Source organism: Furipterus horrens, unplaced genomic scaffold (genome assembly GCF_987537825.1).
Source record: "Furipterus horrens unplaced genomic scaffold, mFurHor1.1.pri manual_scaffold_5, whole genome shotgun sequence".
Lineage (NCBI taxonomy): Eukaryota > Metazoa > Chordata > Mammalia > Chiroptera > Furipteridae > Furipterus > Furipterus horrens.
In genome coordinates, this window is record NW_028327175.1 from 135046055 (window position 1) to 135070375 (window position 24321).

Sequence of the window (24321 nt, forward strand, 5' to 3'; positions counted from 1 at the left end):
GCACAGAATGATCCAGCCCCAATGTCAGCATGCCAAGGTCGAGGAACCCTGCTAACCTTCCTGATGGACCCTCCCCAGAGCTCACAGGAGCAATAATAATAATGATGATGATGGACTCGCCATTTATCAAGTGCCCTCCATGTGCCAGGAACTGTGCTAAGCGCTTTACATACATTATCTTGGAAGCCCAGGCGTCCACTGGGGCAACCCCACGGGGACTATGCAGGTTTCCGTTTTTTCAGGATCAATAGCTTAATAACGAGCTAGAGATCCTGAGGCCTTTGTTCCCCAGCTCTTAAGGCCCTACTCGGCCCTCCCTGGCCAGCTGGCTGGGCTCTTAATTAGCTTCATTACTGAGTTGATGGGGACAGCCTTCCTCCTTGGCTCCCAGAACAGGCATCTCACCACCTGTCCCAGGCTGGTTCATTCCTGCAGCCAACGGATAGAGCCTGTAGTACAAGGCCCAGGGGCAGGGCCAGGCCAAGCAGCAGAGGGGCTCTCCTAGAAACACGACTGTGCCCTTCCCAGCTCCCTCCACGTGGGCCCTGAGATTCAGACAGGCTCCCACAGTCTAAAGGTCACCCTACACAGCTCTCCCTCTATTCCAAAGGCAAGTCCCACACCTGTGATCCTTTACCATGTCCACTGAGGCCCTGTCCATGCTTTGGAGTCCCCCCTGAGCCCTGGACAAGCATCTCTGCAACCTCTCAAAGCAGATGTCTTTTTAAAAAATCAAAAGACTCTCAAGAAACAGTATAAGGTAACAGAAGAAGGAAAAACATAGCCAAAGGTGGCCTCTACCACCTTCTGTGAGGCTGAGTGCAGGGGCCAGGCCAGGACAGACAGCCAGTGATCTATCTCATGCCCACTTTGCACCAAGCATTTTACATGCTGTCCTCACAGCCTGGGCTGCTATTACTATTCCACATTACTGATGAGGAAAGTGAGATCTGAGAGGTTCAGTAACTTGCCTAAGATCACAGAGCTCATCATCAGAGAAATATGGATTCAAATGCGTAGCCCTTTCCTGTAACCGTCCGCTTCTGACTCCCACTAAGGAGGAGTAAGGGTGTGTGCTAGAAAGGGCGCTGCATCTGGAATCAGAAGCCCTGGCTATGCCCCTACTCATTAGCTATGACTATGGCAATTCCCCTCCCTCCTCAGGACTCAGTTACCTCACCTATAAAATGGGAATGCTAATATCTGTGCTTTCTCAAATAGATGGATGGGAGGGCTACATGTGTTCCCAATTAGGAGCAGCCAAGTGCTTCACTGGTGTGAATTGGGACTGTTCTTCTTTCCTCCTTGTTCTACAAGCAGCCTGAGGTTTCTTTAGTTCTAAGCACAGCTCCCCAGGTCCCATACCTCACAGGTGAAAGAGGAGGTGTTAGGTGGGCTGTCTTATCTTTGACTGCACACACACACACACACACACACACACAGTGGAGGATTGGCATCTCACCCACTCCCACTCTCCACGTATCTGTCTGCTGACCTGCAGTGCTCTCTCCTCCCAGGACATCGCCTCAGCCAAGTTCTCCATGCCCTCTCCGGTCCGCACGGTCATCGCCGCTGACTTTGACAATGACCAGGAGCTAGAGATCTTCTTCAACAACTTTGCCCACAGAAGCTCCTCAGCCAACCGCCTCTTCCGGTAGACACTTCAGCTTGGCTCATGCCCACTCACCCTTGACAGCTGGGTTCAGGGAGGAAGGCATAGGACTCAGAAGGGGAGTTCCAAGGGCTGAGGTGGAAAAAGGTACCCTGATGAGGGAACAGAGAGGAGGGACAGAGACTGAGCAAGAGGCTGTGGGCATGGAGGGTGGATTCTGGGTAGGAAGTGGGCCTCCTGGTGTCGGGGGCGGGGGGCAATGGGCAGAGGAGATGTGGCCCAAAGTGTCCCCATAAGCCAAGCTCCACAGGATAGGAATCCCCACTACCACAAAAAGCAGTTACAGAGTCAAATCTGTTTAAGTACAGCTGGGTCAAGCAAATACAGGCAGGTTTATTGACTGCAGGTCTTCTCAGACCCTTTAAATGACCATAAGTATTTTACTTCCCAAAAGGTGGATGGAATATTCCAAATAGATTTGACCACAGGACATTTTTTTCAAAGATTTTTATCTTGGGACTGGAACTCTGCAAGATATCCTTAGGGAAATGCTGGGTGAGACCATTAATGGTAGAGAAGTAAAACGGAGTAACAATGAAAGAAACCCGCAAGCATCTGGGCATGTGTCCGGGGAGGAAGGACTGGGTTTTTGGAGGCAATAGTTGTCTAAGAGGGGTCTGGAGACCGTCGGCATCAGAATCACCCAGAGTGCTTACTTAAAGTAGAATCCCAGGGCCCACCTCGATCTCCTGAATCAGAATCTCAGGAAGGGGAGCCCAGGAATCTCTATTATTAACAAGTACATTAGGCATCAGGCCTAAAGTTTGAGAACCGCTGTTGCGGAACAGACTTTAGAACCCATGTGGCCTGAGACAGCCATGTTCCTGGTATAAAACATGCTAGTGGTGCTCAGGACCAGGTGGGGAGAAAAGTGTTGCCCAATGGGCTTGGATTCAGGAAATGGGCCAGATCACCTGCTGGGCTCCCCCAGGTCCCCAGCCCCGCCTCCACGAGGGCCCCAACTATTAATAAAATGTGAGAGCTTGGACTAAGCATGTTTAAAATATAATTATTAACAAAGCTCATTCTGACTGGATGTAATCACCCCCTGAAGGCACTAGATTTACTAATTAGGTACCTTGCAAAAAGCTTATTCACAACTTCCAGATTAATTGAGGAAGATCAATCTCTTGTTAACAGAGACACTGCTTTCCTTCTCTGGCTAATAAAGTGTCACTTGCCAGGGTCCCTGATCACCAAGGAGTCTAGTGCTCTCATCTCTGGCCCTAGAACCCAGGCACCTCCCCTGTCCACCTGCCTGCCTGCCTGGCCCCTATCAAACCTCCCAGTGTCCCTCTGAGCCACCCGAAGGGCTGTCGGGCACAGGGCTGTCTGGCACAGGGCTGTCCTTAGTGTCACCATACAGTTGCCCTACAAGTTAGTGTGTTTGCTCTATGCAGCAGCAGTGGATGCCACTTCCCAGGTGTGTGACTGTGCCCCAAGTCCCTGTGGCAGATGGCTGGGTCTTGAGCATGCAACTGCGGCCCCCACACAGCTAGCAACTTGAAGTTTAGCCCCCACCTGTCCCTGTCACTGAATGGAACATGGTGGGCTCCTTGTAGGAGGCACCGTGTGTGAGTCTGCAAGTCCTACAGCAATGCCTGGGGTGACCAAAGAATGCATTGCCCAAACTGGATGCTTAGTGAGAGGGCAGGGGTCCCTATTAATAATGGCAGGACAACAGGCATCAGCTGGGTCATGCATGGTCGCACAACTTATCCATCTAAACACGCCTCTGATCTGTTCTCGTCTCTCTACCCTATGCCACCCCCGCTGCCTCTCTAGTAGATTCCTATACCCACCTCCAGCTGTTCCCCTGTGTCTGGTCCTGCAGAGCAAGCAGTTGAAAATTCAAAGCTGGTCACACCCCTCTTCCACTTGAAACCTTTCAGAAGCCTTCTCTTTGACACATCCCATGCCTACCAGTGTTGTCCCCAGCCTCCACTCTCTCCACTTCCCCATTCACACTTAAGCACCAGGCACCCCCAGCTTCTTTCATTTCTGGGCTGTTCCAGGCCTGGACCCTCATGGTGCCCACACTCTCTGCCTCACTCCTCTCTCCTCATCTGAGTGACATGTACTCAGAGTGCTTGTCTCAGCTTAGTTAGCCCTTCCTCTGGGAAGCCTGCCCTGGTTACCCAAATCTGGATGAGCTTGTCCAGCTCTGCCCTCCCCTCGGCCCCACTCTACATGAGATTCTCTGTCGTCACAGACCCTGAGCTCCTGTCTTCCTGATACACACCATACTCACAGGCTCCCATGCAGTGCCCGACGCACAAGTTGCCACAGAAGAACTTGTTCAGAAAATACATGAATGCAGTGGAACTGCTGCACTTTATCCTTAGGAACTCTTAACTGCCTGTCACCTGAACCAAGGGGTATCTCTGCTCATCTGTCTGCAGGACCCGAGTGGTCAAAGGGACAGTGGGTGTTGGCAGGCTGAGGCATACTCACCTCCAGCAGGTGCACACACAGCCAAGTGCAGCCAGGCATGCTGCCCACTGCCCAGGCTGCACACGTGGATGTGCTCAGCACAGATGCCCCATGTGGACAGAGGACATCTCTCAGGGCACCTACTCAACTCTGAAGACACCCTGCATCCTGCCAACACCCTCTGCCATCCAGCCCCCATAGGCTCCAGCTCAGTGGACCCCAGTCCCCTCCTGAAAGCACTGACCACATCACAGCCCTCTGGTATTTGGGCAGATAACAGTCACCTGCAATGCATGGGGGCGGGGGGTACAGATCTTCCCTCACCCTCTGTTGCTCCACACGTTGAGGGCAGAGCACCCAAGGCTAGCAGAATCTCACGAGTGAGAAGAACTAGAGAAGGAAAGCTCATGGCCATCAGAAGCAGTCAGCTCAGTGTGGAGAAAGAACAGGACTTTCACAGTGGACTTTCTTTGGAACAAATATGACTGATTCAGAGTTCAAAATAGACAGAACCCCTGCAACCCAAAGGGATCCTTCCCTCCCTTTGCCTTTGGAATTCATCCATGCATCCCACAGACATGTGCTTGTAGCTCTCCAAAGCCAGGCGCTATGTTAGATGCGGTGGCGATGAAAAGATGAATAATACATGGTCCCAGCCTGCAAAGAGCTCGTAGTCTAACTGGGGAGATAAGACGCATTTATACAGAGCTTTAACACAGGCAGGAAGTGATAAAGGCCAGGCAAGTGATAAAGGCAGAGGAGGAAGGCGTTGCCTCTAGTGGGACGACCAGGGAGAAGTTGGGGGAGGTGGCATTTGAGTGGAGTTTGAACCCTGGATACCATCCGAAATTTGGAAACCCAGGGCCACTTGAAGGAAAGTAAAGGTCATTTGAAAGTAGCTGTGTCCTGTCCCTTCTCCATCCATCAGCTGGCCTTTCCCAGACTGTCTATAGTTCATCCATTAGAAAACGAAGCATCAATATTTACCAACGTAAATTAAAACCCAACAAGAGGACAGGCAGGGTATAGACAGGGTCTGTGGACAAAGAGTGGCTCCGCAGGCAGGCAGGTTGTAGCCCATGCACAGGGGGCCCCGGGGGTGCTCAGACGACAGAGAATGGAATAAACCAGTAGGTCTCTAGGTCCAGGTGTCCACTGGGGCCTCCCCAGCTGGTTACTCATCCATGAACGGCCTGTCTCTTCTCCAACAGCGTCATCCACAGGGAACACGGCGACCCCCTCATTGAGGAGCTCAATCCTGGAGATGCCCTGGAGCCTGAGGGCCGGGGCACAGGTGAGGGACCTAAGGGCTCCGTGTGTACTCTGTGGTCCCAGCGCCGCCCATACCCTGGGATGGGGGAGGGAAGGATGGGGCAGCCAGTCCCACTGCAGGGCTCCCCTGGTCCCTCCCACTCTGAAGGCGAAGACCCTAGGGCAGGAGTGAGAGAGTGAGAGGGGAGAGGGAGGAGCTCCTGAGAGTGCCAGGCAGGAAGGAGAGGCAGGGATGGATGCTCCCTTTATCAGTCCCAGAGCAGCTGGAGGTGGGGGCGGGGTCAAGAATCTGTGGGCGTAGCTTCTCTGGCAATGCCTTGATGGAAGGGAATAGAAAGGAGAGGTTGGGGTCCTAAAGCCGAACCCCTCCCCTCTTGGCACTCAACCTGGTGTCAAAGAAAGAGCAATGGATTAGGAGTCCCAAGACCTAATCCTGCCATTGCCTCGCTGGTGGTCTCGGAAAAGTTACTTCATCTGAGTCTTGTTCTCCACATCTATTAAACAGAGATGTCCTTCTCACCTCTCTGGAGCGTAGTGAGGACCAGAACGAGACAGTGTATATGCAAACACTTGGTAGATTGACGAAAACTGTGCAAATATAAAAGGCGTGTATAATATAAAGACCTGAAGGAAGTCCTCCTGGTCTGAATATTTAGCGCCCACCATGCCCAGGCAGAAGTGCCATGAAGGAGAGGGAACCTCTCTTCCGTGAATTCCTATCATGGGACGCCTGTTAGAAGCGGGGGAGCCGGGTTTCGAGCCTCAGTCTCCTGGCCCAGGACCTCCCGCACTCAGGGCTGTGGACGAGGCGCTTGGCGGGAGGCCCCTCCCCCATAGGTCTCCTGGCCAATGGCCAGAACGCACTGTGCGTTCTTGCAGGGGGTGTGGTGACGGACTTCGATGGAGATGGGATGCTGGACCTCATCTTGTCCCACGGAGAATCCATGGCTCAGCCACTGTCCGTCTTCCGGGTGAATCAGGTGTGCGGGGACCTCGGAACCCACGGAGCCCAGCCTGGTGTGGTCCCCTGGGCCTAGGGTGGACGTCCCGAAAAATGAACGTTCGGGGCCTGGAGGAAGCAAAATAAAAACAAAAACCCAGCAGCCCGGTAAACCTCCCAAAAGGTCTGCCTCCCAGGAGAAGCCCATTGCCCTTTGTCTTCCACCGGCACTTCTTTTCCAAAAACTGTTCCTGAGTCTGTTGCCTTCCCTCCTCTGTTCCATTATTTCTCTTCCCAAACTCCAGCCAGTTTGCTGCCTCACTCACCTCCCCTGCTGGCTTCCTCCTCCTCTCTCTTTCCTCTGCCCCTTTTCTTCTCTTCCTCAGCACCCCCCCGCCCCCCCCTCGCCCTCGATCCCTGCTCCTCCGCCCACCCAGCTGATGCCCCCCCTGCGTTTCTCCCTCCCTACAGGGCTTCAGCAACAACTGGCTCCGAGTGGTGCCACGGACCCGGTTTGGGGCCTTCGCCAGGGGCGCCAAGGTCCTGCTCTACACCAAGAAGAGCGGGGCCCACCTGAGGATCATCGATGGGGGCTCAGGCTACCTGTGCGAGATGGAACCCGTGGCGCACTTTGGCTTGGGTGAGTCAGGGCCAGGGAGAGGTGGGCAGTGAGCTGCTGCTGCTGGACAGTGAGTCCTGAAACTACATCTGGAGTCATACTGAGCAAGGCAGGACTCACAGCTCAAGCATCTTCCAGGTACCACGTTATCGTGACAGCCATGGCAGACACCAACTATTGGAGGCAACGCTGCTCTGAGATGAACCTGAGCTCAGGAAGGAGGGTTTTGTGCCCCGTCCCTAACAGGGGTTGCCACCTTGGTGCAACTATCCAGTTAGTCACCTTGTGGTCAAAGTAGTTAATTCTCCATTCATCCAGGGTGTGGCCTTGTTCTTCAAACAGTGGCCTGCACCAAACTCATCCAACCCAGCTATTTCCCTGGCCTCTTGAGAGTTGCTCGGTGACTAAAGTGTCTTGCCAAACCCCTGGTGACAATAGCAAACACTGGCAAGGATGAAGAGAAACTGGATCTCTCATACATTGCTCATGGGAATGTAAAATGGTACAGCTATTCTGGAAAATACTTTGGCAGTTCTTTTGAAAACAAAAACCTAAGCATACAACTACTATCAGATCCAGCAATTGCACTCCTAGGCATGCATTCCAGATGAATGATAACTTATGTGCACAAAAAATCTATACCAGATTGTTCATAGTAGCTTTATCTGTAATAACCCAAACTGGAAACAACCTAGACACCCTTCAATAGGTTAACAGTTCAACAAAGTGTGGTCTCTCCACACCATGGACTATTACTCAGCAATAAAAAGGAATGAACTATTGAAACACACAACAACCTGGATAGCTCCCTAGGGCATTATGTTGGGGGCGGGGGGCAGGCGGGGAGGCCAATCTCAAAACATCACGTACTGTTGATTCCATTTACATGGCATGCTTGAAATGACAAAACTGTAGAGATGGAGCACAGACCAGTGACTGCTGGGGAGTAGAAATGGTGGAAAGGAGAGGATGGCAGTGACTGTAAGGGGAGAGCCTAAGGGAGGTCTTGGTGGCAATGGAGCGGTTCTGTAACTCCACTGTGGTTGCAATTGCATGGATCTGCACATGTGATAAAATGACTTAGAACTCTCTACACAGCTTGTACCAACATCCGTTTTCTTGTTTTGACCTTGTGTTATAGTTCCGGGAGATGTAACCATTGGGGGAAACCAGATGAAAGGTACACAGGATCTCTCGGTTCTATCTTTACAACTTCCTATGAATCTGTAATTATTTCCAAGTGAACCATTTTTAAAGACATGTATTGAAGGATGGAATTAGGAAAATAAAAATCTAAAAAGGCTTCTTGAGGAGGAGGTGCAATAATGGAAAAACATTGAGAAACACAGGGGGTGGAGAACCAAGAGTGTCTTTACCAAAACAATGGTTAAGGAAACATTTGGATTAAATATACCTAGGTTCAAAATCAGACACCTTCCCCATGTGTTAGCACCTCATGAGGTGATATAACAGTAACAAAAAGAATAGGTGATGTATCCTCAAGTTAATAAGCAAATTTGTATACAAGTATGTTAATATCATTCACATAGCGTAGGTACATAGGAAACCTGAAAGAAAATGTAGGTGCGAATAGAGACTTTCTCTGAGTGGCTGGACTGATATGGTAACTCTTACTCATTGTAGGCACAGTGGGACTTTACTCTCGCTGTTCATGTCATCCTCATGACCACCCTGTGAGATGGACATTACTTATCCCCATTTACAAGGGGAAAACTGAGGATCAAACAAATAAGAACTCTGCTCAGCCAAGACCACATAATAGGTAGATGGCAGAGATGGGATTCAAATCCAGACCTGCCCGAGTATGTGATTTTTATTTTCTTCCATATGGTTTTTTATCTGTGTATGTTTTATAACTTTTATAGGAAACACATAATTTTTACGCAGTCTGAAAAAGAAGCATAAATATTTAAGACACCCAAAGCCAGGTTATATGAGTATGTTCTTGGGCTATTTCACCTTGAGTGGGTCGGCCTGTAATCGGAGCTTTTATCACTTTTAAGGCAATCGTTTGCTATACTGGCCCTAAAAATACAAGATGACTTTTAAATACATAGTCCTCTCTTACAGAACAGCAGTAGCCAGCGTGAATTAAGCAGTTAGTATGTGTCAGGCATGGGGCTAAAGGCTTTACATAAAACATCTCATTCATTTCTCACCATAACATGATGAGTCATAACCCCATTTCACAGGTCAGGAAACTGAGGCTGAGGTTAAGCAACCTGCCCCAGTCACACCTTCAGAAAGTAGGGAGGGCTGGATTTGGGCCCTAACTCATTAAACACCATGGTTTGAGATCTTGGCCATTGTGACTTGACTGCTTGACCTTCAATAGCTGTTCTGTGTGCAGCCAGGCAAGGTCCTCCTGCTTTGCCTTTTTCTGCTTAGATATCCATGTCCCCTCAGTTATCAGGTGTCCCAAGAAGGATTGTCCAAGTACCAAGGTGACTGCCATGATATCATAGGTGGGATGTTCATCCAGGTATCAGGCTGGACATCAACCCTCACCCCATTATACAGATAAGGGAATTGAGACTCATGTAGAAAATCAATGGTGAGGCCTGAACTAGGGCTGGTTTTCCTTCCCCACATCCCATGGACTACCTCTGCTATTTTAAGATGTATATTATGGGTGTTGCTGAGTTTCTTCCCTGGCCAGTATCTGCCCTTCCAAGAGAACAGACCTGCTCTTCAACTGGGCAGCCTCAGCCAGGTCATTTGGTGGGATCATGGGGCCCAAGAGCCTCTGTGATCCTTCATGACTGTCTGCTTCCCATGCTCAGGATTATGGACAATGCATCTAGCTGGGAGCCTCCTGACTACTAGTCCTTGAATTTTGCAAGCCATGGGATGTGTTCTGGGTCTGAACTCTGGCTCAAACTGCTCCACAGGTCCCCCTGCACACTCCACTCTATTGCTGGGATCCACTCCCAGACAGGCACTGAAGGAAGGTTGCTCTTGAAGACTGACCCTTTGGATCAGCCTTGAGTTGGGCAGTGAGACTCCCCAAGACAGCTCAGTAGCCTGGAACACAGCAAGGTCCAGGCAGGCTCCATCCTTGCAGCTCCAAGACTCCAACATTCAGGAGAATCTTCTTCATGGACCCAGCATAGCACAGGCCCTCCTGATTAATGGGGCAGGAAGAGAAGGAGCTGGTGGGAAAGGTTGGATGAAAGGAAGGAATGAAGAAAGAGAACGGGGTGGAGATAGACTGAGATGGGGCCTGGGAGAGATCAAGAGACACAGAGAGACGTGAAAAAGAGACAACGTAGACAAAGAAGGAATGTTCCCAGCCCACCAGGCTCACAGTCCAATGCAAGAGGCAGATGGACGCAGGAACTCTGGTGCAGGGCAGATTTGGACATGACATCATCCTGGCCCAGTGGCCATGAGAGGACCAGGAAAGGAGACATTACTTTTGCTCTGAGCAGCTTTCCCAAGAAAGATGGCCTGAAACTATGTTGAGAAGGATGGTAGGAGTTTGGAAGGTATGGATAGGGGGCTAAGGAAAGCATTCCGGGGGCTGTGCTGGCTTGAACAAAGGCCCACAGATACGGTTGCCCAGTGTGTCCACAGAATGGAAATGGTCTAGTGGGAGCTGAGCCTAGAAAGGAGGCCAGAGCCAAACCAAGGGGGTGGGGGGTGGACGGGGCAGGGGGGTGTGCCAGAGCCTGGCCGAGAAGGCAGGTGAAACAGAGAGGTCTGGAGAGCTGGGAAAGCCAAAGCCAGGCTTCACTGGGCAAGGGCAGGGCTTGGAGGGAGTCCAGGGGTACCAGGTATTTGTCGTTCTTTGTCTGACTTATTTCACTTAGCATAATACCCTCTACGTCCATCCACGTTGTTGCAAATGTCAAGATTTCATTTTTTTATTATTGAATAATATTCCATTGTGTATACATATATACACCACATCTTCTTTATCCATCCATCTATTGATGGACATCTAGCTTGCTTCCAACTCCTGGCTGTTGTAAATAATGCACAGTGAACATAGGGATGCATATTTTCTTTTGAATTAGTGTTGTTTTCTTCAGCTAAGTACCCAGAAGTGGAATTGCTGGATCATATGGCAGCTCTATTTTTAATTTTTTGCTGCACAGTATTTCATTGTGTGGCAGCATTCATAATTTATATTGCAAGTCCCCTATTGATGGATAGTTTGATGGTTTCCAGTCCTGAACAGTTTGTCCTGTGGTGTTTGGGGTGAGAAGGGGCATGTCCAGAACATGAATGCAGGACAGTCTTGCCTTAAAGGTCTGAATTACTGAGAAGTAGATGTGGGGTCCAGAGCTATGCTGGATGGCAGGGGTCTTTGAAGGGAGAGAGCTGCAGGAGGCTCCCCTTCCAGCACTCACAGCTTGACCCTGCTTCCATCCTCCCTCATGAATCACCCCTGCCTCCTCCCGACCGTGCCACCAGGAGTGGTGAGCGTGTGGACATGTATGTGCGTGCACATGTGAGCCTCTCAGCAAACAGCCTCCTGGGTGCTTCTTCCTCCCCTCCCCCCAACCCCCCCGCCACTCCCTGTCACATCCTCACGCTCGTCTCTGCACTGGCAGGAGCTGCAGGCCTTGTTCAGTCAGCCCTGAGCTGTGGTTAGAGGACTCAGCATCTCAGACCCTCACAGGTACTCCCAAATCTGGAGGGTCCAGGCTGTGTGGAATCACACAGTAAAAACTCAGGGACCTCACTGGATGCTTCATTCTCTGCGGGGGGGGGGGGGGGGGGGGGCAATTCCCCAGAGAGCCCACTGTGTTGTGCAGAGTGCCCTCAGCTTCATCCTGCAGAAATGCCCCTCTGGAGGCATCAGCCTCCACCCCAGCCACCTTCTTGCTCAGTGGAGCCCCTGACCGGTCCCTCCTCCTGGCCGTTCCCTGCTCCTGCTGGTGCAGATGGCATGCCAGGCTCGTAAATAAGCATTTCCACTCACAGCTCTGAACTCACACCCAAGCTCCTGCACACGCACCCCTGCGAACCCCACATGCTTTCGAGCAGAGGGCTGAGGCAGTTCAGCGCAACCCAGAAAATGAAAACAAGTGCCCGTAATCTACTTGCTCTCGCAGGCCTCCACTCGGGGCTCCCCCACTCAGCCAGCCCACGCCAGGCATTGAGGGTGCCCCCCCACCCACGCACACCGCCTTCCTTTCAGCTAGTTGTTTTCAAGTGACTCAGAGCTGCCTCCACGCCGGCTGGTGCTCATTTAGGGAAGGAAAATTCAGTGGTCCGCATAAAAATTGCTTTATTAAGGTGCAAAAATATTCCACCAACTGTATTCCCACCATCTGTTTTGCTTGTAATTCTTCTGAAAAGCACAATTCTCTGTGCCTGCTTGGCCTTTGTTCTTTAAAAGCTTCCAGAGGGCTGTGTCTGGTTCATGGAGACACCTCTGTTCGCAGACCCACAGGCCTGGCAGACAGGCCACTTAAAGGCTGCCCTGTGCAGTGTCTGGGAGCCGGGGGGCCTGGCTGTGCAGGTGAACGAAGACCGGAGATGTCTGGGGCAGAGGGAACAGCCGGGCCTGGGGACCGGAGCCTGGGTTCCAGTCCTAACTCAGACACCTGTGCGTCCCTTCACCTCCCCAAGCCTCAGTGTCTGCGTCTGGAGAGTGGGGATAAAACGCCTGCCTCGCAGAGGAGCTGGGAAGGTTCAAGTTCAGGCTCCAAAGTCCCTCGCAGTCTCCTCTCCCACCTACCCCACCTTACGCACGTTCTCACACTCCGCCTCCCCCACTTTGAACCCCTCCCTGCTCGGCAAACACGCCAGCCCTTGTCACGCCCCGTGCCTTGGCCCGTGCTGCACCCTCCGCCTGGCACGCTCCCTCCTTCCTTCCTCTGCCTCACAAACCCTTACACTTCTGCGGCACCCAGTCTGAGTGACTGTCAGCGCCGCCGCTCTCACCCAGAGGAACCGACGCCGTGGCTGCATCTGCCCAGCCCATTAGAACATTGTCCACCCAGGACTCGGCTCCTCCGGGATGGGGCCAGGGTCTGTCTCCTTCCTGCTGAATCCTGGAGCCCTGCATGGTGCGCGGCCCTCGGGGGTCTGGGGGTGGGCTGGCCAGTAGAACAGGGTGTAGCAGGTAGCAAGAGAGCTCCCTCAGCTCTCAGGTGGAAATTATAAAACTAGTACCTTCCTCATGGAGCTGTTGCGAGGGTCCAATGCGCTAAAACGGAGTCCCCTGGGGACATATTTTCTTGTAGTATCGCACACAGTGAAAGCCCTTTCGGAAGTGCAGGGTGCCCCCATGTCTAAGAGAGGCCGGGGATGGAGATGCCGAGGACGAGAGCCAGGCAGGGCTCACGTTCCCTGGAAGAAGGGCTGTTCCTCCTGGAAGTGCTGGAGCTCTAGGTCACACCGCCATCTTACAGATGGAAAAACTGAGGTGCCAAGAGGGAATCCAAGTCGGCAAAATAATCATCGGCAGAGGAGCAAGTCCTGCTGAGAGGTGCTCTCATAGCTCACTTACCTCAGCGCCCTGGCCCTGCCCGGGTCTGGAGGGAGGGAGGAGGCAGGACGCAGGACTATTTGCGGCAAATACAGGATGTGGATTTGTGATTGTCTATGAATATTCTGCGACTCTTTTGAGTTATTTGTGGCACTTCAGTCCGGAAAATGTATTCATGTAGCTGTTCTGTTGGTTTAGGTGAGAAACAGTTGCTTCTCTTTGTCTCCTTTTTTTAAATGGAAAAATGCTTACTTTTTACGTGTGCCACTTACTTTGGACACTGCACACCCTACAAATTCCAGGTCTGTTGAACCTCAAGAAACTACTTCAAAATAGAAAAAGGTCTGTAGCTGACACCACAATCCCCTTCCTACCTCCTTCCCCAAAAGGAATTATTATAGAATGAGGGAACGGGGGAATAGAGGGACTATGAGGAATATTTTCTAGCTGAATAAAGCAAACCCCAGAACCAGGAAGACCGGCCTGGGAGGGAGCGTCTCTGTGGAAAGAGAAGCTGCACTGTGTGCGGGAGTCTCTGCTGCCTCAGGAGCTTCTCCCTGGTACTGCTGCCCACCTTTCCACAGAGGAGGGGCCCCTCACCTTTGACACTTCCAGGATGTGGCAGCTGGGTGCTGTCATCATTAATGCGAAGCACAGCAGCAGGGAGGCTGGGATGTTCCAAGGAGTCTGGGACTCAGGAGAAAGATGCAGCGGGTCCTCCCCTACCCCCCATGCCATCTCAGCCCCATCCCCAGAGCCACCTCTGCACTGGAACCTGCACATGGATTTCTCGGCCAAGTCTGGGTGTGGCTTCCAGGCCTTTTCTAAAACATGGGAACCCTATTTATACGTGATGATGATTCACAAACTACCCTCCATCCCCATAGTATCTATCACTACAAAATCTATAGATGGACAAGAAAGACCAAAAGCTACTATGATATAAATTCAACAGCACTTTTCGGTTTCACTTGTTTGCTAACAGTGTCTATATATGTTAAGGGGAACGGAGCACATCCATGTGGTTGACATATTATGTACTCAGCCCACAAAGGGTGCCTGGGGGAGTGTCTTTGTGTTCGTGGACCCCTGAGCACCCACCCACATCTGGCCAGCTTGGGCGGGTGATAACAAGGGGGCTGCACCCCCTCTCCCTCCCCGCTGAGTGCTGCCCTCTTCCCCAGGTAACTGACCAGGAGAACAGCTTCCCTCTGCAGGTGAGGCCCAGCTCCCTCTTCTCTCCACCCCAATCCATCATCATTAGCCTGACCTTGCCAACGTGGCGGGCCTGGTGCCTTAAGTGGGGAGCTGGGGCCGGTTTTGACAATGCCTAAACATCTGACAAATCTCTTCAGCTTGCTTTCTGCCAATGATGTAATGCATTGCTCTATGGTTGTGTGCGGATGTATTCACGGGGAATGTTCTCTGAGCTTCTCCATCAGCTTTTGTCAACATCTCAGCTTCAAAGAGCGGTCTTCCTCCTGTGCCCTCCACCTACTGGGTCTTTATCGTCAGCTTTTAGAGCTCAGCTCAAACACCTTCTCCCCAGGAGCCTGGCCCCAACCACCCTGACTAGAAGAGACCCCCAGTCAATCCTCAGTTCCTTCTTTCCTCCATTTGCTTGTTATTGTTTCATTTTCTTCTTAGAGCTTGTCAGTATCTGATGTTACCTATGTGTTCATCTTTTGGCCTGTCTGTTCCCACTAGAGTGAAAGCTCCCTGAAAACGAGGATGTTCCTAGTGATGAAAAAGAGCCTGGCGCTGAGCAGGCTGTGAATATCAATATAAACATAAACATGAACATAAATATGTCAGCTGCAAGTCAGCTGCAGAGCTAGGATTTGTCCCTAGGTTACCCAGATAGCCCCCTCCCACCATGTCCTTCTCAACCTACCAGGGGAGTGGTACAACCAAAATCTGAACCTAGCACCACACAGTTAACCGGCTTTCCGCCAGGCTTTACCCTCTCCCCGAGAACAGCCTCAGGCAGACTGGCCTGTCCACTGAGGTGTAAGCTCCAGCATGGCACCGTCCAATATGGTAGCCACTAGCCATGTGTGGCTATTTTTCAACATATGTGACACTTGAAACTAAATAGAATTTAAAATTCAGTTCCTTATTACACTAGTCCCACTACAAGTGCTCAACAGCCACCACTGGCTGGTGGCTGCCGTGTGGGACAGCACAGAGAGAGGATATTACCCCCACCGCAGAGCATTCTGCTGGGCAGTGCTGTTCTGAAGGAGCAGGAACTTGTCTGCCATGTTCACTGTTTCCCCAGCACTTAGAGCAGTGCTCAATTAATATTCTTTTATTAAATGAATGAATGAATAAATGAGCAATGATACTTTTCCTGAGATGCCCCCTCCCGCTCTCCTCTGCTGCTGACCCTTTCTGCTTCTGTCCCACAGGGAAGGATGAAGCCAGCAGCGTGGAGGTGACGTGGCCAGATGGCAAGATGGCGAGCCGGAACGTGGCCAGTGGGGAGATGAACTCGGTGCTAGAGATTCCCTACCCCCGGGATGAGGACAGACTTCAGGACCCAGCCCCGCTGGAGGTGAGAGAGGCATCTGGGCCTCACAGCCAGAAAAGAGGCCCCATCCAAAACCCATGGGCTGAAGCAGGATTCCCAGGCACTTGCAGGCTTTGCCTCTAGAATGATGGAAAACTTAGCAATGGGCAGGCTTCACAATGGCTCCACTGTTTGTAGTTTGCACAATAGTACCACTCACACATCTCTTCTGCTCCTCACAGAAATCCTGGGGTATTGGCAGGTTTTTTGTGCCCATTCTACAGAGAAGGAAAACTGAGACCAGGAGCAAGAACCCACCAAGGCTGCACAGCCAGTTGTGAGCAGAGTTAAGAATTGACCCCAGGTCTCCTGCTTTCCTCCCAGCTCTTTCCAAGTCTCTGACAAGCCTCCTGTTGCTTCTGAGGGTGGGATAGGGCCTCTGGGGGCTTTTGGAGAAAGAGTTCTATATTCTGACTCTGAGGGGGCTCAGTTGCTTGCAAATAACAAGAACTCACTTAAATTTACACAGAAGAGAGGACTTCTAAGGAGACTTCTAGGGGAGCTCACAAAATCCCAGAGAAAGATAAGGATGAACAGAAACCATGGCAGCTCAGTGGCCTCAGCCTCAGGAGCTCAAGGGCCTTTGTCATTAGGGCACTGGCTTAGGGGTGAGGAGGTCATTACCCTTCCCCTGTGATCCCCACCAGCACTGAATCTATTCTTGGCCTTCCCCCACCCCCACCCCAGAGTCCTATTCTCAGTGCAAGGAAAGAAATCCTGGCAGGCCCAGAGCTAAAGGCCTTTCTCATTCTGGGGTCAGGGTGACAGCTGCTCTGTGGCTGTGACTAGGAGGGGGCCTGAGATGGGATCTTTGCAGTCATCAGTGTCTCTGCTTCTGCCCACCTTGCAGTGCGGCCAAGGATTCTCCCAGCAGGAAAATGGCCATTGCACGGGTGAGTTGCCTGCAGGCATGGGGGGGTTGGGGCAGAGGCCAGAATCTCCTTGGGGACAGTCAGCCTGAGCCCTGACAAGGCTCAGGTTGCATACAAGGTGCGGGAAGGTGGGGAGGGGAGTGTGTTGTTTGTCCCTGGAGCTCCAGATGCCAGCACAACTACATGTGACTCACTGCGGTGGGAGTGATGTTAGTACCCAGCAGGCTGAGTCACCACAGTTCTGGGAATTGGCAGTGCTTCCCTGCCATGAATACAGACAGAATGAGTACGGCCACGAGACACACAACCTCCTGAACAGTGCTCACGGGGGACCTGGCTAGTGCAGCCTGTGGCAGCTTCAGCCTGGCCGGCCAGTGGAGCACCATGCAAGGGGGCTGGCAGGCAAGGGTGGGCATTGCCAGCGGCCTTGGAGCAAACCAGGGTGTGGAGTGCGGTCTCAGTACAGAAGGGGATTGCAGCCTTGTGCAGTATGGGGGGCAGGTGGCTGTAGCACTGCTAGGACAGCAGCTCTGGGAAGGTCCAGTGACCTTCTAAAAGTCCCCCAAGGGCTGGGAGTGGGAGGTCAGCCTTAAGACTCAGCATCCAGAAGATTCACAAATGTCTTCAGTCCCATTGGCTGGCAATGAGGGGTCAGGTCAAGGATGCCTCCTACCTTTCAGCCCTCAGAAAATATTCTCCCCAAATCCACTCTGCAGGTGTCTGTCAGCTCCAGGCAAATGGATTTGCTACAGAGATACAAGAGTAAACAGGACAGGCGCAGTCACAATCTTCAGGGGGCTTAGAGCCAGTGGGAGAGGCACAGCAGTAAACAGTAATGCCCACAGAGTTTGAGCAGGGCTGGGGTGGGGAGTGGGGATAGGGGCTGTGGGAGCACAAAGGTGGGGCCCTAAACCAGTCCAGGGAGAGTTCAAGAAGACGCCCCAGAGAGAGCAAGGTCTAAGCTGAGACCTGAGGGGTGAGGAGGAGTACTCCAGGCACAGAGGGAGAAAGGGAGGGCACTGGGTGGACAGATGACCACAGGTGAGAAAGTGGAGGAGAACAGCTCTAATGGTGGCTTGAGGAGGAAATGAGCCCCCTCCACTCTCCATATCCCCATGCTGGCTACTCCACACAGAAATGCCAGCATCTTCCCTGTGTGCTGGAAGGGCCCCGTGAGATCATCGCTCCAACCGCCCCTTCCTTTCACTATCCAGCAGACAGATGTGTGCCGGTGGGGAGTTGAGAATGCAGGCCAAGCCCCTCCACTGGAGGGTGCTCCTCCCCATGTGGGGAGACAGACCACAGTACGTGGCCCCACAGCTGGAGTACAGGTGTTAAAGACCTTTTAAGCAAGGTGCTCTCTGGAAACTGTTCTACACAGAGTTGTCAGAAAGGGTCTCAGAGGAGAGGACCTTTGAGCTGAGACCTGAAAGATGAGAAGGGTCTGACCAGGGAAATAGCTGAGGGAAGAGCTTTACCAACAAAGGGGAGAGTGAAGACCAGGAGGCAGAAAAAAGGCTTAGTATGGCAGAGGAACGGGAAGGAGGCCGATGTGTCTGGAGAGGATGGAGAAGCCAGATGCCAAGTCCAGGAGAGCCTTGAAGCCCCGGGAAGGTGTCTAGACTTTGTTCTTAGGTCCCTGCACCAGTAAGCAGGAGAGTGGTATGACGTGATCACGTTTTCAAAAGATCACTCTGGATGCCGAATTGCAGATTGGATTGGAGGGAGAAGTGGAAGACAGTAAAGAGGCAGCTGCAGAAATCCAGGCAAGAGTTGGTGTTGGCTGTGAATAGACTGGTGGCAGAAGAATGAGAAGCAGGGGTACTACAAGAGGGGTACTATGGGGGCAGAACTGAAGGGATCTGTTGTTAACTTGCCTACAGAGGTAAGGAAAAGAAAAGAATCAGGGGTCACACTGTTTCTGCTTGACCAGCTGAGTGGACAGTGGTGGCACTGATTGAGTTAGGGAAGATGGGAACAGAAGACAGAAGAGGTTTGAGGACTGAAGAGAATCTAAAGTCCATTGGGACCTACTAAGTTTAAGCTGCATGTTAGACAGATTCACGAGTCTGGAGCCCCAGGGAGAGGTTGTGGCTGGATATAGGAAGTCTGGAATCATTCACGTACAAAGGGACCAACTAGAGAAAGTGTGGTGGATAAGAGAAGACCCAAGACAACGCCTGAGCACCTCTAACATGCAGAGGTCAAGTACAGTAGAAGCCAGCCAAGGGGACTGAAGTGAAGAAGTTGAGACCCAGAAAAAGGGGGCGTGTCCCCAATCACAGGGTGGGCGGGGCATCAGCGCCTGAGCAAGGACCCATGCCCTCCCCGAATGAGTGACTCCCTTACCTTCCAGACACCAACGAATGCATCCAGTTCCCGTTCGTGTGCCCTCGAGACAAGCCCGTGTGTGTGAACACATATGGAAGCTACAGATGTCGGACCAACAAGAGGTGCAGTCGTGGTTATGAGCCCAACGAGGATGGCACAGCCTGTGTGGGTGAGTCTGTCCCGGCCACAGTCCAGTAGCAAAAAGAGGTTACCTTCTGCTGGGGAGCTCTGGGGGGGGCCCCAGATCAAGGTCCCCAGCTCTCGCCTTCTCCTGGCTGAATGGAGTTTCCTTAGCCTTCTCTCGGGTCTCCAGGAAGATCATGACAGAGGCTTGGAGAAGCCCCATCACTACTGCCAACAAACAACTGAAGGGCCCTTGGGGTGCTGTGTCCTGGCCAGAGGCCATTGCTCTTCTTATTTCTCCCTTCTCATGTTTCCTGAAACAAATGTTCTTACCTTAAAGCCAGCCCATCTATTCTTACCTGGGATATAAACTAGTTCTTACTGCATATCTTTGTCTGAATTTCTGAACTGGTATTTGTCTTCTTCCTCCCAAATACTTTCCCCCACCCCCACCCCACCCCCACCCCCTTTCTCTTTTTCCCATTTTTATCTCTCTGCTCCATCCTTTTTGCAGCTCAAGTGGCCTTTTTAGGTGGGTATCCTTCTGCCGCCTTTAGAATCTCTGAGCCTCTCTCTTGGGCCTCATATCTTTCTCTAGGCCTTGGACTTTGCCTTCAGTTATATGCATTATAAATCCCATCAATAAAGGAAAAAGAAATCCAACAACCTTTGTGGAAAACTAAATTCCTCCTGCTGCCTGTCTCTCTCTCCACGCCCAGTAGATTCTGCTGCGTGCCCTCTGAATGGACAGTGGGGCAGCCATCTTTGAAAAGGGATGTACTGGTATTTGTGTAGCCTCGGTTGTTTGTGAAGCCTTTCTTTGCATGTTTTCTGAGAAAACAGAAAAGGAAAGCCTCCCCTCGGCCCCAATCCAGCCTCCCTCACTCCAGAAGAATCAAGATAGTCCTGTATTTTCTGTATCCTCCTGTGTCGTGAGCAGCTTATTCTGCCCTTAACAATGATGGCCCTCAGGTGGTTGCTTGCTCAGTTGACTCGATAATGTACCACGTGCCTGCCAGTTGGCCTGTGCTGTTTCTGCTCTGTGCGCCCTGGCTTCCTATGGTAGAGAAAGTCTGATGGGGGATGGCAGTGACAATGGGAAGGGCAAAGAGTGGCCCTTTGGGATTCTTGATAAAAATGTTAAAGCTTGAACTTGCCAAGTCTTCCAGCCTCTTTCTGGAGAAATTATGCCAATAAACTCTCTGCTGGATATTAGTGCCTGGCTGGTGGAAAAAACAATGTGTCTGGAGCAAAGTAGATCCTGGTTGGAACAGTGAATTAGCAGCAGCCCTTCCATCATGTGACACTTGCAAAGCAAATCATGAGACAGGGACAGTACCTCTGGGCATGAGCAACGGTTTGGGTGTGTGCTCCATTGGTCACATTTGTGGGACTGGGATTTGGACAAGGTGAGGGATGTGGGATGAACAAGACCCAGACATGCAGGGAGTACTCTGGCCCTTTTACCTGGGGAAAGTTATGTTTCTACTCTGGCCCTCAGTTTCCCTAATCTAAATAAGAAAATTGGGCTGGTGTATCCCTAAGAGCCCATTTTTTTCTAAGACATCTCAATGTGTGACTGGACATAGGCATGGCTAGTCTCAGGTTACCCTGATTTCTAGAAAGAACCTTACAACCTGATCTCCTCGGCAACATGCTTGGAAACTGGAAGCTCCTGTAGCCAGAACATTCTTTGGGAACGATGTAGAGCCATAGAATCCTTTCATGGCCAACCTCAGTAGTGAAGGTTCATTATAAATCACAGGTCTATTGTTCATGGAGGAAAAAGTCACACAGAGATACAATAAAATCACACTCAAGAATGCAGCAAGCCTTTTTAAAACATATTTAACACAAAAAAATCTACCATTTTCTGATATAATATTAATACTCCCAATAAATCACAAAATATGAATGCATTGCAGCTAGTGCTATTTTTACACTCAGAACAGGAGCTTAAATGAAAAAATTTCAAATAAAAACAGCTACAATTTCACAGAAAAGCATATACCAACCTAAAAATTACTCTGCTCCTGGGAAGAGCCCCAGACATGAGGCTCTGAGAGATGAAGTGATCTGCCCAAGGTCACGGAGCTCGCGGGCCCCCGAGCCAGGCCTGGAGCCCTCTCCCACCACCCCATCTTGTCAGGAGGGAAACAGACAGCGCTGTCACAGTTCAGCCTGTTCCCTAGTCATTCTGTGAGATGCTGCCTTTTTAGAAACGAACAAGTGGATCTAAGATAGTAAGATAAGTAAAACCCAAAGCCCACAGAGGAGGTGGATCCAAATGCTGTGGTAAATGACAAGATAACAGTGTCCTTTGGCTGCATGCACAACACAAGAAATAAGGGACAGGACAGCTAGTGAGGCAGCCTGCCAAGGACATCAGGAGATTCAGCGTGATAAAAAACTCCAGAGGATGGCTTATAGAAAATAACCATGAATCCCCACATTTTGAGTTTCTTATAAGAGGCCATATTTTTGTGGTTTTATTCTACTTGGTCAGTGGGGCCGGGTGAGTTACTAAGAGGAGTTCAAAATCCCACCAGCTATTAAGAGCACAACTATAATATCCTGACTCCAGGGGCAGAAGGTTTTCCATTAAGTTCATTCATTCATTCATTCAACAAATGTTGGTTGAGCACCAACTCTGCACCAAGTACTGAGCTAGGCTGTGGGCATACAGTGGTAAGTAAAGGTGACATGGTTGCTGTCCACACACTAGCTTCCTCCAGCCCAGAGCCCAGTGCATGGGACAGGAATGGGACTCAGAGGGGCTTTCTAAAAGGTCTAGCTAAATTTGGGGGTTACTATACCAGAAAGCAAGCTCTCTGCATTTGCTCATATATTTATTTCACAAGCATTCATTGTCCTGTGCGACAAGCACCAGGTCCCCCTTGTGAGGAATATGACAAGGTCCCTCCAATGAGTGGCTCACGTTCCCTACCCCCAAGAGGCTTGTATTGGAAGAAATACGAGGTCAAAAGACACAGAGGACAGGTGGGTAGTGATTCAACTCAACATTACATGCTCCGAAATAACAAGGCCACCCCAGTGGGCCTGGGGTCCAGACTTCGTGAGCCAAGGGCCTCAGTCCAGGGCATTTACTGTTCTGTGCTGATCCAGTCACAGATAAGCGGGCACAGAGCTATACCCAGCTATCAGGCTCAGGATTCCCATCTGAGGCCCATGGGGGCCCAAACTCTTGCTTTCCCCCTCTAAACATAGACAATTCGGTCTTTTCTTTGTCCCCTAGCGCCACTCCTGACATCTTTATTGACTTATGCTGGATTTGAGTTTGTAACAGAAATAGTAAATGCCTTGGGACTGAACAGTGGACCAGGCCCGGGAGGGATTATGCAAATACAGGAGCTGGGCCCCCTCTGAGGGGTATGGCCATGACTCACTCCACTAGCACTACCAGAACTCCATTTTTTTTTTTTTAAGTAAATCCAAATAATAAAAATAATACCATTTTTATTCTGCCCAAGAATACTCCTTTTCCCAGGAATGTACCCTGTAACATGACAATAATAGCTTATATCTAATGGGCTCAGAGTGTCTGCAGCGGACCAAAATTCTTTATAAAAGGTATCAACTCGTTTAATCCTCACAACAGTCCCAAGAGGCAAGAGCTCTAATTGCCCCACTTTACAGAGAAGCTCAGTGGTTTTTCCAGAGCCACACAGCTGGGAAAGACAGCAGCAGGACTGGATCAGGGCAGTTTAGCCCCCAGCCTGTGCTCTAACCTCTGCTTCTTCCTCCTCTGTTTGGAGTAGCTAGCCGGCTAGCAAAGCCACAATCTCTTATGCTACTCCAGGTCAAGGGATGGGTTGGGAAGGAAGGAATGTAGTCCCTGCAGGACCTGAGATCTGAGACAGTCCCCCCACAGTCACGTTCAAGCTGCAAGAAGAGACGGCAGTGCCTGTGTTGAGTTCTGTCGCTGGGCCAGCTTGGCTAGCCTCCGTGGACCCAGAATTGTGAATCTCCCATCGTTGGCAGCCCTGCTCTGGGGAGGTGCCATTCTGAGGGCCAGGAGTTTGATTATGTGTCACTCTGGCTGCTATGGCCCCCTCCCAGGGTCTGGGCATCACACCCTGCCAGCACCAATGGACTGCCGCCCAAGCAGGAACATCACTCCAGCATCAGAACACGACTGTCAGTCACCACCCTGGAGCCACTTGGGGACAGGAGGAAGAACGCTTCAATTCGCTTTCCCAGGGAGCCAGCTGGGTTTCCCAGCAGATTGCAGAATTATGCCCCCACCCACTCTCAGCCTGGGAGCAAACCTCCCCGGGGCCAGCCCGTGTCTCTCTCATCTCTCTCCCTGGGTGTGAGTCAGACCCCCCGCTGCCCTATCAGGGGCTGATGTTCCGTCTCCTTAGCAACAGGCACATCCTGGAAGGAGGAAGAGGGAGCTCAAGGAAGCACGGGCCACGGCCAGTTAACTTGACAGATAACGCCAGCCCTCCTTCAGCAGCTTGTCCTCTCAAGGAACTGCTGTTGAACAGCAAAGTGGTCAAAAGGGTAGGACATCCAAGAAAAATGAGAAGCAAGAAGAGAAAAAACAACCCTCCAGGGAAAGGAGCTAACATTTACAGAACAGGCTCCTGCCTGCCATAAGCCAAGAACTTCGCATATGGATCTCCATTAAACCCCACACCCATCCTAGGAGAGAAATGTTATTAGTCTGTTTTGTTATCAAAGAAACTGGGGATCAGAAAGAATAAGTTACTAAGGTCACACAACTAGCTTAGTGGGAAAACCTGTGATTCAAACTCCCAACTGTCTGGCCCCAAAGCCTGTGTTCTTAAGCCTTGTGGGAGGCAGTCTCCAGGTAACTGACACCTGGGCAAATTATTTAACCAGGTGTGACTCAGCATGCACTGATTGCACACCTACTAAGTATTGGCATAATTCCAGTGACTTGGGACATACATCTGTGAGCAACATGGGCGGAGAGTCCTGAGTGCTCTGGTGACAGGGCAGGCATTAACCCACACTGAAAGTGTACCATGTAT

At 51.1% G+C, this 24321-nt stretch overlaps 1 protein-coding gene across 1 annotated transcript in view; it reads left to right on the top strand.

Annotated features, from left to right (window-relative positions):
* Positions 1-20515, top strand: part of CRTAC1 (cartilage acidic protein 1) — a 136116-nt gene extending 115601 nt beyond the window's left edge. Inside the window, exons 8-15 of the mRNA XM_090277866.1 lie at positions 1518-1654; positions 5317-5399; positions 6257-6357; positions 6789-6957; positions 15814-15959; positions 16825-16867; positions 19203-19346; positions 19815-20515. Of these exons, the coding sequence (XP_090133992.1) occupies positions 1518-1654; positions 5317-5399; positions 6257-6357; positions 6789-6957; positions 15814-15959; positions 16825-16867; positions 19203-19346; positions 19815-19933 (942 nt within the window). The 3' untranslated portion in view covers positions 19934-20515. The remainder of the gene's footprint in view (positions 1-1517; positions 1655-5316; positions 5400-6256; positions 6358-6788; positions 6958-15813; positions 15960-16824; positions 16868-19202; positions 19347-19814) is intronic.
* Positions 20516-24321: the final 3806 nt, after the last annotated feature.